Source organism: Ranitomeya imitator, chromosome 5 (assembly GCF_032444005.1).
Source record: "Ranitomeya imitator isolate aRanImi1 chromosome 5, aRanImi1.pri, whole genome shotgun sequence".
In the NCBI taxonomy this organism is placed as follows: Eukaryota; Metazoa; Chordata; class Amphibia; order Anura; family Dendrobatidae; genus Ranitomeya; species Ranitomeya imitator.
In genome coordinates, this window is record NC_091286.1 from 125345885 (window position 1) to 125359996 (window position 14112).

At 45.5% G+C, this 14112-nt stretch overlaps 1 protein-coding gene across 2 annotated transcripts in view; it reads right to left on the minus strand.

Annotated features, from left to right (window-relative positions):
* The window catches only part of UTRN (utrophin), a 930516-nt gene that overhangs the window by 753235 nt on the left and 163169 nt on the right, over positions 1-14112 (minus strand). For both annotated transcript variants that reach the window (XM_069769124.1, XM_069769123.1), the window contains exons 5-6: positions 12944-13021; positions 5924-6016 (exon numbers count right to left, since the gene is read on the minus strand). In XM_069769124.1, the coding sequence (XP_069625225.1) occupies positions 5924-6016; positions 12944-13021 (171 nt within the window). The remainder of the gene's footprint in view (positions 1-5923; positions 6017-12943; positions 13022-14112) is intronic.

Genomic DNA, 14112 nt, shown 5'->3' on the forward strand with positions numbered 1-14112 from the left:
TAAAATCAAAGTTTGTGCTGAATGAAGTCGTTTTTCCATAGTCTTTAAACATAAGCAGTTGAAATATTACACTTGGAAGCCAGGAACAAAAATTGTGTAATCTGTTTGAAATAGAAATATATATAAAATTACTCATATACTTTTATTACCAGAATTCCACTGATGTCCTGTTTGGTTTGAAACAGATGATGGCCTGACCAGCGATGAAAGCGAATATGGAAGACTCATTTGCGCATGCATCGGCCACGACAGAGAAAGGATGGCTTAGTTACTGAAATATACAGGGTGGAGCGCGGTAATTTGCTTTTTTGCACTGCATGCTGTGGCGGCACTGTCGGTCGAAGAGAGGGGAGAGTGGGTGTGGCTTACAGTGGCTGATGGGAGATTTGTATTCCTCTGCCTTTCAGTTGCCATCATGCAGTGGACACGTGAGGAGAGGTCATTTTGTGTTGAAGCGTATTTTTCAAATGCCCACTCGATCATTGCAGTGCAGCGTGCTTTTCGTTTACAATTCGCTGTTCCTCCACGCGGACGTGTTCCTGGACGGCAATCAATTGTAAATTGGGTGAATGCATTCAGAACAGCAGGGAATGTGTCATGTGTACGAAGGGGACCTGAGAGAAGGATTACAACACCACAAAACATCGAGAGAGTTAGAGCAGCAGTACTGCAATCTCCGACACGCTCTGCTCGGAAGCAATCATTTGCTCTTGGCATTTCAAGACGTTCTCTCCACCGGATTCTTCATGATGAACTGAATTTTCACCCGTATAAAATGTGCGTGGTCCAACATTTGTCAGCATGGGACTATTTGACACGGCGGACCTCTTGTGAAGACATGTTAGCAACGATACCCCGTGACGCAATTGTGTTTTTTTCTGATGAGGCACATTTTCACCTCATTTTCACTGTGTGGTGCGCCATATCACGAGTAGGCATCATTGGTCCTTACTTTTTTCAGGATAATGGTCGTGCCATAACTGTGAACTCCGAACGGTACTTGTCTATGATACAGGATTATTTTCAGCCGGCTCTTGAGGCAATGGAACTAGAGGATACATGGTTCCAACAGGATGGTGCCACTGCACACACAGCGAGGGTTACCATGAATTGTTTGAGGCAAATGTTTCCTGGACGGCTTATCTCTTTGAGGGGAGATGTGAACTGGCCAGCACGCTCACCAGATTTAGCCCCATGCGATTTTTTCCTTTGGGGTTACCTGAAGTCTAAGGTGTATATCAACCGTCCCAACACCTTGGAAGACCTAAGGAACAATATTGAAGCTGAAATTGGCAGAATACCAGTGGACATGCTTGTTAGAGTTCATGAAAACTTCAGAAAACGTATGCAGCAGTGTGTGGATAGCGAAGGTCGACATTTGCCAGATACACTATTTAAAACCATGTACCGTATATACTCGAGTATAAGCCGACCCGAGTATAAGCCGACCCCCCTAATTTTGCCACAAAAAACTGGGAAAACATATTGACTCGAGTATAAGCCTAGGGTGGAAATGCAGCATTTACCGGTGAATTTCAAAAATAAAAATAGATCATTATTTCCCCATAGCTGTGCCATACAGTGCTCTGCACCGTTCATATTTCCCCATAGCTGTGCCATATACGGTGCTCTGCACCGTTCATTGTGCCCCATAGCTGTGCCATATACGGTGCTCTGCACCGTTCACTGTGCCCCATAGATGTGCCATATACGGTGCTTTGCACCGTTCACTGTGCCCCATAGATGTGCCATATACGGTGCTCTGCACCGTTCACTGTGCCCCATAGATGTGCCATATACGGTGCTCCGCACCGTTCACTGTGCCCCATAGATGTGCCATATACGGTGCTCTGCACCGTTCATATTTCCCCATAGCTGTGCCATATACGGTGCTCTGCACCGTTCACTGTGCCCCACAGCTGTGCCCATATACGGTGCTCTGCACCGTTCACTGTGCCCCATAGCTGTGCCATATACGGTGCTCTGCACCGTTCACTGTGCCCCATAGCTGTTCCCATATGCGGTGCTCTGCACCGTTCATTGTGCCCCATAGCTGTGCCCATATACGGTGCTCTGCACCGTTCATTGTGCCCCATAGCTGTGCCCACATACGGTGCTCTGCACCGTTCATTGTGCCCCATAGCTGTGCCCATATACGGTGCTCTGCACCGTTCACTGTGCCCCATAGATGTGCCATATACGGTGCTCTGCACCGTTCACTGTGCCCCATAGATGTGCCATATACGGTGCTCCGCACCGTTCACTGTGCCCCATAGATGTGCCATATACGGTGCTCTGCACCGTTCACTGTGCCCCATAGATGTGCCATATACGGTGCTCTGCACCGTTCACTGTGCCCCATAGATGTGCCATATACGGTGCTCTGCACCGTTCACTGTGCCCCATAGATGTGCCATATACGGTGCTCCGCACCGTTCACTGTGCCCCATAGATGTGCCATATACGGTGCTCTGCACCGTTCACTGTGCCCCATAGATGTGCCATATACGGTGCTCCGCACCGTTCACTGTGCCCCATAGATGTGCCATATACGGTGCCCTGCACCGTTCACTGTGCCCCATAGATGTGCCATATACGGTGCTCTGCACCGTTCATTGTGCCCCATAGATGTGCCATATACGGTGCCCTGCACCGTTCACTGTGCCCCATAGATGTGCCATATACGGTGCCCTGCACCGTTCACTGTGCCCCATAGCTGTGCCATATACGGTGCCCTGCACCGTTCACTGTGCCCCATAGATGTGCCATATACGGTGCTCTGCACCGTTCATTGTGCCCCATAGATGTGCCATATACGGTGCTCCGCACCGTTCACTGTGCCCCATAGATGTGCCATATACGGTGCGCTGCACCGTTCACTGTGCCCCATAGCTGTGCCATATACGGTGCCCTGCACCGTTCACTGTGCCCCATAGATGTGCCATATACGGTGCTCTGCACCGTTCATTGTGCCCCATAGATGTGCCATATACGGTGCCCTGCACCGTTCACTGTGCCCCATAGATGTGCCATATACGGTGCCCTGCACCGTTCACTGTGCCCCATAGCTGTGCCATATACGGTGCCCTGCACCGTTCACTGTGCCCCATAGATGTGCCATATACGGTGCTCTGCACCGTTCATTGTGCCCCATAGATGTGCCATATACGGTGCTCCGCACCGTTCACTGTGCCCCATAGATGTGCCATATACGGTGCGCTGCACCGTTCACTGTGCCCCATAGCTGTGCCATATACGGTGCCCTGCACCGTTCACTGTGCCCCATAGATGTGCCATATACGGTGCTCTGCACCGTTCATTGTGCCCCATAGATGTGCCATATACGGTGCCCTGCACCGTTCACTGTGCCCCATAGCTGTGCCATATACGGTGCTCTGCACCGTTCATTATTGCCCCATAGATGCTCCACATAAATCTCTGCCGCCGCCGCCGCTGCTGCAATAAAAAAAAAAAAAACACATACTCACCTCCCTTGATTGCAGCTCCCGGCGTCTCGTTCCGGCGCCTCCATCTTCCCGGCGTCTCTGCTCTGACTGATCAGGCAGAGGGCGCCGCGCACACTATATGCGTCATCGCGCCCTCTGACCTGCACAGTCAGAGCGCAGACGCCGGGAAGATGGAGGCGCCGGCCGGGAAGATGGAGCGACGCTCGGCGGCTGGAACGAGGACAGGTGAATATGCTATACTTACCTAGTCCTGGCGATCCTCGCGCTGTCCCTCTGCCTGGTCTTCGCTGCTGCAGCTTCTTTCTCTATCAGCGGTCACTGGCACCGCTGATTAGAGAAATGAATAGGCGGCTCCGCCCCTATGGGAGGTGGAGCCGCTTATTCATTTCTGTAATGAGCGGTCCCACGTGACTGCTGAAGAGGGGAAGAAGCTGCAGCACAGAAGACCGTGGGATGGCAGGGGGAGCGCCAGGATCGCCAGGACTAGGTAAGTATACCCCAGCGCCCTCTCCCCCTCACCCGCCGACCCTGCCACCCACCTTGACTCGAGTATAAGCCGAGAGGGGCACTTTCAGCCCAAAATTTTGGGCTGAAAATCTCGGCTTATACTCGAGTATATACGGTAATTTAAAAATTCCATTACTGTTCAGTATAATTAAAATATAAAATAAATTTTTCTAATGATCATAATTTTTTTATTTCATTCCCAAATCAGCAAATTACCGCGCTCCACCCTGTATTTATATCTACTTTAATCTCATCTATTCTTCCTATAATGGGAACTTATCACTAGGTTTCTGCTACATCATCTGAGAGCAGCATGATGTAAGGGCAGAGATCCTGATTCCAGTAGGAGGGATAGAGCTGGAGTGACAGAGGCTTTTGCATATCCATTCAAATGCTGTTTTCTCAGTAAGGGAGAAACAGACTGGCCGTGTAAAGGTATTGCTGGACTTGTGTTTGAAAGAGCTATAAGCACACATTAATAGTCTGGAGGTGAAATTCTGCAGACTGGTTCTCTTTAGCCCTTCACGACATGCGACGCATATGTACAGCACAAGTAGGAAGTGGGTGTGGAGTGGGAGGTGATGGCAGATGATGGCTGTGTGTTACAGGCAGCAGAGCTCTGCCAGCGATTGTTAACCTGTTAAATGCTGCTGTCAATCTCTGACAGAGACATTATTTACGCAGCAGCATGGGGGCGAGTCATTCCACGCGCCCATCGTCGTGCCCATTATTGAGCGCCTATGAAACCCAGCCTGTGGACGGGCATCAAAGGAGATTGTGACTTCACTATATATAGTAGACGCCGATCACCGCTTTAAGTCCCTTTCAGGGGACTATTAAGAACAGTGAAAAGTAAAAACAAAAAAAATAAGAAAAATGAAGTTCAAATCACCCCCGTTTTCTCCATTAAAAATAAAGAAAATTAAAGAGAAGACATATGCGGTATCGCCACATTCAGAAAAGTCTGATCTATCAAAATGTGAAATTCAAGAATGGCAAAATTACAGGGGGGGGGGGGGATTTGGTTGAAGCAATACCACAAAATGTCACGTCTATCCCAAAATGGTATCAATAAGAAAGTCATCTTGCCCTGCAAAAAAATAAGCCGTCACACCTCCATCAATCAAAAATTGAAAACGTTATACAAACCCCCCAATTTTTTTTTTTTTTTGCAAACGTCTGATTTTTTTCACCGCTAAATTAATAAATAAAATTGGACACATCCGCTATCGCTGTAATCGTATTGATAAGTAACATCATATTGCAAGGATATATTTACCACAAAAATGTACACAATAACAATTCCCAAAAAACTTTCAGAATTTTATTTTTCACAATTTCTCCTAATTTGGATTTTTTTCCAGGTTTTCCAATACCCTATGTGGTGAAATAAATGGTGTCACTAAAAAGTTTAACTCGTCCAGAAAGAAAAACAAGACTTCATATGTCTATGTGGACAACAAAATAGAAAGTTATGGCTCTGGGAAGAAGGGGAGGAAAAATGAAAGCGCAAAAACGGAAATTGGCAGTGTCGTGAAGGGGTTAAGCAAAATAACATCTGTCTGACTTTATAATGCTTGATGAAAACCATACAGAAAGTACAGCAAATAATAAGCAGCAAATCCATTAATATTTATGGCAAAGAAGACCCTTATGGAATGTGTATGTTCTGTCAGGCTGTGGAGTCGGTAAGCCAAACCTCCGACTCCAACTCCGACTCCGACTGCACCAAAATGGGCTCTGTCTCCACAGCCCTGTCTATCTCTGAGTAGGTTTCCTCCAGATAATCTAGTTCTTCCCACAGACCAAAACAACATAATGACAGGATAATTGATTTTGATATAAACTGCTTTAGATTTATTATCTCTGTAGTTTGGGGCAGAATAAGTTTACATTATGCCAACAACACAAAATAAGTAAAATATTCCAAGCAAGACCCAGCATTTTACCTGCCAATGGAGAATGATGCTCCATATTAAACCGAGGGTGAGCTTGTGGTTTCCATCAACAATATCTGTCCCTCCAATATTCACCAGCTCCACCTGGAGAAGAACATAAGCCATTTTATGTAAGGTTAGAACAAAGTACTAGATAGTAACTACATACAGGTGTGGTGTCACACTGCTATAGTAGAGGTGATTCCAGGTCATAGGTCACTTTTATCATTTTTATTATTTGTTGCACAGAGTTCTTCAAATGGTTCGTCAGGATTATTTTTAGGTCATCACAACAGACACGAGGACTGAACACTTCTCCTTAAACTAGATATACAGCAGGAGTGTACCAGGATTGATATCTTGCTGTGGTACATGCCCACACACTTTAAAATACCACTACAATCAATTGCTCAATTTCTCCTGAAGAAGCCTAAGACGGCGAAACGCACGCTGAGGACAGTGTTTAGTTCCCTTCCTACTGTGATGTCGTGGGATGAGAGCTATTTTACTAATGCCATGTCTATTCTTAGAATCAGGTCATGGTTTTCTGTCTGATTCAGTCATTTGAACATTATTGATCTGTGCTCGGGAGTGCTGAATTGGATGCGTTTATCCATTATTGCTCTACTTTATTTAAATTGTCATTATATAATTGGGATGGTTTCTCATCATTAATATATGAACATTCTTGACCAACACATCCTAATTTGCTGTATAATTATTTGGGTATTGCAATGGTGATATTGTTTATCTATTTATCTCGTGCTCATTAACCCCTTCATGACCCAGCCTATTTTGACCTTAAAGACCTTGCCGTTTTTTGCAATTCTGACCAGTGTCCCTTTATGAGGTAATAACTCAGGAACGCTTCAATGGATCCTAGCGGTTCTGAGATTGTTTTTTCGTGACATATTGGGCTTCATGTTAGTGGTAAATTTAGGTCAATAAATTCTGTGTTTATTTGTGATAAAAACGGAAATTTGGCGAAAATTTTGAAAATTTCGCAATTTTCACATTTTGAATTTTTATTCTGTTAAACCAGAGAGGTATGTGACACAAAATAGTTAATAAATAACATTTCCCACACGTCTACTTTACATCAGCACAATTTTGGAAACAACATTTTTTTTTTGCTAGGAAGTTATAAGGGTTAAAATTTGACCAGCGATTTCTCATTTTTACAACGAAATTTACAAAACCATTTTTTTTAGGGACCACCTCACATTTGAAGTCAGTTTGAGGGGTCTATATGGCTGAAAATACCCAAAAGTGACACCATTCTAAAAACTGCACCCCTCAAGGTACTCAAAACCACATTCAAGAAGTTTATTAACCCTTCAGGTGCTTCACAGCAGCAGAAGCAACATGGAAGGAAAAAATGAACATTTAACTTTTTAGTCACAAAAATGATTTTTCAGCAACAATTTTTGTATTTTCCCAATGGTAAAAGGAGAAACTGAACCACGAAAGTTGTTGTCCAATTTGTCCTGAGTACGCTGATACCTCATATGTGGGGGTAAACCACTGTTTGGGCACACGGCAGGGCTTGGAAGGGAAGGAGCGCCATTTGACTTTTTGAATGAAAAATTGGCTGCACTCTTTAGCGGACACCATGTCAAGTTTGGAGAGCCCCCGTGTGCCTAAAAATTGGAGCTCCCCCACAAGTGACCCCATTTTGGAAACTAGACGCCCCAAGGAACTTATCTAGATGCATAGTGAGCCCTTTAAACCCCCAGCTGCTTCACAAATTGATCCGTAAAAATGAAAAAGTACTATTTTTTCTCAAAAAAAATTCTTTTAGCCTCAATTTTTTCATTTTCACATGGACAACAGGATAAAATGGATCCTAAAATTTGTTGGGCAATTTCTCCTGAGCACACCGATACCTCACGTGTGGGGGTAAACCACTGTTTGGGCACATGGTAAGGCTCGGAAGGGAAGGAGCGCCATTTGACTTTTTGAATGAAAAATTATCTCCATCGTTAGCGGACACCATGTCGCGTTTGGAGAGACCCTGTGTGCTTAAACATTGGAGCTCCCCAACAAGTGACCCCATTTTGGAAACTGGACCCCCCAAGGAACTTATCTAGATGCCTAGTGAGCACTTTAAACCCTCGGGTGTTTCATAAATTGATCCGTAAAAATGAAAAAGTACTTTTTTTTCACAAAAAATTTATTTTCGCCTCAATTTTTTCATTTTCACATGGGCAATAGGATAAAATGGATCCTAAAATTTGTTGGGCAATTTCTCCCGAGTACGCCGATACCTCATATGTGGGGGTAAACCACTGTTTGGGCACACGGCAGGGCTCAGAAGGGAAGGCGCGCCTTTTGACTTTTTGAATGGAAAATTAGCTCCATTTGTTAGCGGACACCATGTCGCATTTGGAGAGCCCCTGTGTGCCTATGCAATGGAGCTCCCCCACAAGTGACCCCATTTTGGAAACTAGACCCCCCAAGGAACTTATCTAGATGCATACTGAGCACTTTAAACCCCCAGGTGCTTCACAGAAGTTTATAATGCAGGGCCATGAAAATAAAAAATAATTTTTCTTTCCTCAAAAATGATTTTTTAGCCTGGAATTTCCTATTTTGCCAATGGTAATAGGAGAAATTGGACCCCAAATGTTGTTGTCCAGTTTGTCCTGAGTACGCAGATACCCCATATGTTGGGGTAAACCACTGTTTGGGCGCACGGCAGGGCTCAGAAGGGAAGGCACGCCATTTGGCTTTTTAAATGGAAAATTAGCTCCAATCATTAGCGGACACCATGTCGCGTTTGGAGAGCCCCTGTGTGCCTAAACATTAGAGATCCCCCACAAATGACCCCATTTTGGAAACTAGACCCCCAAAGGAACTAATCTAGATGTGTGGTGAGCACTTTGAACCCTCAAGTGCTTCACAGAAGTTTATAACGCAGAGCCATGAAAATAAAATAAAAAAATTCTTTTCTCAAAAATGATTTTTTAGCCCGCAATTTTTTATTTTCCCAAGGGTAACAGGAGAAATTTGACCCCAAAAGTTGTTGTCCAGTTTCTCCTGAATACGCTGATACCCAATATGTGGGGGTAAACCACTGTTTAGGCACATGCTGGGGCTCGGAAGTGAAGTAGTGACGTTTTGAAATGCAGACTTTGATGGAATGCTCTGCGGGCGTCACGTTGCGTTTGCAGAGCCCCTGGTGTGCCTAAACAGTAGAAACCCACCACAAGTGACCCCATTTTGGAAACTAGACCCCCAAAGGAACTTATCTAGATATGTGGTGAACACTTTCAACCCCCAAGTGCTTTACAGAAGTTTATAACACAGAGCCGTGAAAATAATAAATACGTTTTCTTTCCTCAAAAATAATTTTTTAGCCCAGAATTTTTTATTTTCCCAAGGGTTACAGGAGAAATTGGACCGCAAAAGTTGTTGTCCAGTTTCTCCTGAGTACGCTGATACCCCATGTGTGGGGGTAAACCACTGTTTGGGCACACGTCGGGGCTCAGAAGGGAAGTAGTGACTTTTGAAATGCAGACTTTGATGGAATGGTCTGCAGACGTCATGTTGCGTTTGCAGAGTCCCTGATGTGCCTAAACAGTAGAAACCCCCCACAAGTGACCCCATTTTGGAAACTAGACCCCCCAAGGAACTTATCTAGATATGTGGTGAGCACTTTGAACCCCCAAGTGCTTCACAGACGTTTACAACGCAGAGCCGTGAAAATAAAAAATCATTTTTCTTTCCTCAAAAATGATGTTTTAGCAAGCAATTTTTTATTTTCTCAAGGGTAACAGGAGAAATTGGACCCCAGTAATTGTTGCGAAGTTTGTCCTGAGTATGCTGGTACCCCATATGTGGGGGTAAACCACTGTTTGGGCACACGTCGGGGCTCGGAAGTGAGGGAGCACCATTTGACTTTTTGAATACAAGATTGGCTGGAATCAATGGTGGCGCCATGTTGCGTTTGGAGACCCCATGATGTGCCTAAACAGTGGAAACCCCTCAATTCTAACTCCAACACTAACCCCAACACACCCCTAACTCTAATCCCAACTGTAGCCATAACCCTAATCACAACCCTAACCCCAACACACCCGTAACCCCAACACACCCCTAACCACAACCCTAATTCCAACCCAACCCTAGCCCTAAGGCTATGTGCCCACGTTGCGGATTCGTATGAGATTTTTCAGCACCATTTTTGAAAAATCCACGGGTAAAAGGCACTGCGTTTTACCTGCGGATTTACCGTGGATTTCCAGTGTTTTTTGTCCGGATTTCACCTGCGGATTCCTATTGAGGAACAGGTGTAAAACGCTGCAGAATCCGCACAAAGAATTGACATGCTGCGGAAAATACAACGCAGCGTTCCCGCGCTGTATTTTCCGCACCATGGGCACAGCGGATTTGGCTTTCCATATGTTTACATGGTACTGTAAGCCTGATGGAACACTGCTGCAGTGGGGGATCGCTGTGCGGGCGGGTGGATCGGAGCACGGGGGGGGATCGCTGTGCGGGGGGGGGATCGCTGTGCGGGGGGTGGGATCGGAGTGCGGGGGGTTTGATTGGAGCACGGGGGGGTGTGATTGGAGCACGGGGGGAGCGGGCAGGAGGACGGGGGAGCGGAGCACAGGACCGAGGGGAGCGGACCACAGATCGGGGGGCTGGGGGGGCGATCGGAGGGGTGGGGTGGGTGCACATTAGTGTGTCCAGCCATGGCCGATGATATTGCAGCATCGGCCATGGCTGGATTGTAATATTTCACCATTTTTTTAGGTGAAATATTACAAATCGCTCTGATTGGCAGTTTCACTTTCAACAGCCAATCAGAGCGATCGTAGCCACGAGGGGGTGAAGCCACCCCCCCTGGGCTAAACTACCACTCCCCCTGTCCCTGCAGATCGGGTGAAATGGGAGTTAACCCTTTCATCCGATCTGCAGGGACGCGATCTTTCCATGACGCATATGCTGCGTCATGGGTCGGAATGGCACCGACTTTCATGACGCAGCGTATGCGTCAAAGGTCGGGAAGGGGTTAATATGCACATATTATAATTGTGCTTTTATTGGATTCGCTACTCTGTCCATTGCTTAATGAGTTTATACTGAGTCTAGCTGTGCTCGTTACGATGCACAAATTGTACATTGCGTCTTTATTGGATTCACCAGACTGTGTACATTGTTTAATGAGTCTGTGAACGGCTTATTCTAATTCTTTATTATCTGTCAGAATATTCATTGGAGATACTAAACATTCGGGACCTACAAGATACACATTGATATCCCGTCTAGTGATGAGCGAGTATACTCGTTGCTCGGGATTTCCCGAGCATGCTCGAGTGATCTCCGAGTATTTGTAACTGCTTGGAGATTTACGGTAGTTTTCTTTGCCGCAGCTGCATTATTTACAGCTGATAGACATCTTGATTAAATGTGGGGATTCACTAGCAACCAGGCAACCCCCACATGTACTCAGCCTGGCTAATAGCTGTAAATCATTCAGCTGAGGCAATGAAAACGAAATCTCCGAGCAGTTACAAATACTCGGAGGTCACCCGAGCGTGCACGGGAAAACCCGAGCAACGAGTACACTCGCTCATCACTAATCCCGTCCCCTCTATCACTAAAGATTGTGTCATTGTTGACATGCCATGCCTGAACGATTTCTCATATATTTCTGTACGTATTTGATACTCAAAGTGCAATAAAAAAAAGTATCTTGAGCATTTTATAAAAAGTAGTGCTTTTTTCTAGCTTTTTTCAGGTTAATAGTGACTAATGGAAATGTTTTTAGTTGAGATTGTTACTAGTGATGAGCGAGTGTACTCGTTGCTGGGGGGTTTCCCGAGCACGCTCGGATGACTTCCGAGTATTTGTAAGTGCTCGGAGATTTAGTTTACCTTTTACAAAGGCCCATCAGAATTCTATGTGCACAAAACAAACGTCAAATTGAATTTGTCACCAGGATTTTGCAACCTAATCTGAGAGCAGCATGATGTAGAGAAAGAGACCCTGATTCCAGCGATGAGTTACTTATTAGGCTGCTTAGTGTAGTTTTGATAAAATCACTATTTAATCAGCAGGAGATTATCACTATAGGACTTGTAAATCTGCTTCAATATAGTCCCCGATATCCACAAGCTGTCCAAAATATCTGTATAACACCACCTCAAGATAGGACATACCATTGGTGCAACCTGTGCAGCTAGAAAGTAGCATAAGAGATAAAGGGCCCATCTCCATCTCCAAAGCAGGTGGAATTGTGTACTATGATGAGCTATTTTACTACAAAGGGGCTCTCTTCTGTCTGTGTCTGGTCCAACACCACCACTGATTGGAAGCTTTCTGCCTATGCACAGTGCATACAGAGAGCTGTCAGTTAGTGATGTGGGTGGGGTTATACAGAGCTCAGCATTCAGAGAACTGGAAGATCTGCAACAGATAAAACTGTGATTTTATCAACATTGCAGCAAGCAGCACAATAGAGCAAATAGCTGGTGACATTCTTTTTTATGTGATCATTCTTTGTGCATACCTCCTGTTTACACAAAACAATGTGCAGCCAATAATGATCAATTTAAAGGGAACCTGTCATGTACAAAAAAAGCTATTAACCTGCAGATATGGGGTTAATCAGCAGGTTAATAGCGTTTTGGCACCGTGCAGCCACTGCAGGGCGCTGTCGGGAGGGAATGAACTTAATTAAATCAGGCGGCCTTGTTGTTTAGGTCATTACAGCCGACTGTCAGTCAGTTCCCGGATGCAGTTACAGATGCCACTGTCTATGCACAGAGCAGTGATTGAACCTGAGCCGATGCCACCCCTGTGACTAAAACAGCGAGGCTGCCGGGGGGGAACAAAGCTCATTTCCTCCCGGCAGTGGGGCTCTCAGCGCATAGCTATCAGAATGCTACTAACCTGCAGGTTAACCCCCCAGATTAGTGTTCTTTTACATGACAGGTTCCCTCCTTTCATCGTTTTACCAGATCTGGAGCACATTACGATGCAATTCCCCATAAGTGTATAGAATAGTAATGAGAAACTTACATTGTTTTGATGCAAAATTTGAAGCACTCGGTTGACATTATTTAGAGCGTGAACTCTTGTAGATCCACGTTCCTTTGGCTACGGTGAGAAAAGTAAAGAAATGTCAGCAGATAACATATTTTCACTTTAGTATATTTAATATATGTGAACATTTCGACCTGAGGTGAACAGAATCTGATGTGGACAATCTGTGTAGGATAGTTTGGGGCGTTACCTGATGACAGTGACCATTTAAGGGTCGGCCACAGTCTGTTGTTAGCGCAGGTTCCTGACAAACTGACCAGCACTTGTGTCCTTACAATGGCTGACGGTGGAGGAGCCCGTGACCAGGCCGGCCCATCAGTCTCCTCCAAAAGAAAAGCAGCCTTCCCCTGTGAGGAGTTTTCGAATTGCAGGAAATTGACGGATAGCTCTGGTCACATGTCCTCCGTCAGCAACCATTGCATGGTCAGAGGTGCTGGTCAGTGTGTGACTTACCTCACACTGCAGACTTGTGAATCCTCACAGCATGCACACTGCGTATTGTGAGGATACTCTGGTGCCAGAGCAGAGAGCGGCGGCAAGTATGTGATTTGCGTATATGCAGTTACATGCCGACTCCACGTGCGCAGACTTGCTCAATGCAAGGGTACTGAGTGGAGGCCGGACATGTCTAGTCGGAATGTGGCCAGAACTATGCGAATCGCATACTTGTGTTCACATGACCGCCCGCTCCCAGGGCTGGCACCGGAGAATCCTCACAGCGCACAGTGAAATAGAATGACTAAGGCCAGACAAACCCTTTAAGGAAACATCCTACAGGATTATGAGCAATATAATATCCCCTGCTTACCTTACCAATATTTATTGTAGCCTACAGTCCTTTAAAGGGAACCTGTCAATGTATGCTGCCCAAACCACAGGCAGCATGGATCAGAACGTGTTTGTATGATTGCAGCTATGTACGGTATATTTTTCTTGGAAATACTCTGGTGTTTCAGAGACAATATTGTTTGAGGAGTGAGCTGGGCACCATGGCTAGAGACTATGGCGCCCACCCCCAGTCAGCTTCTTTACGTATTGCTTTAGTTGATTGACAGGTCTCTCCCATGTTTGTACTAGATCTTCAAGCTATGTTTTCTCTGAAAGGTCAGAGTGTTTCAGAGATAAAACATAGCCAGCTGCAATCC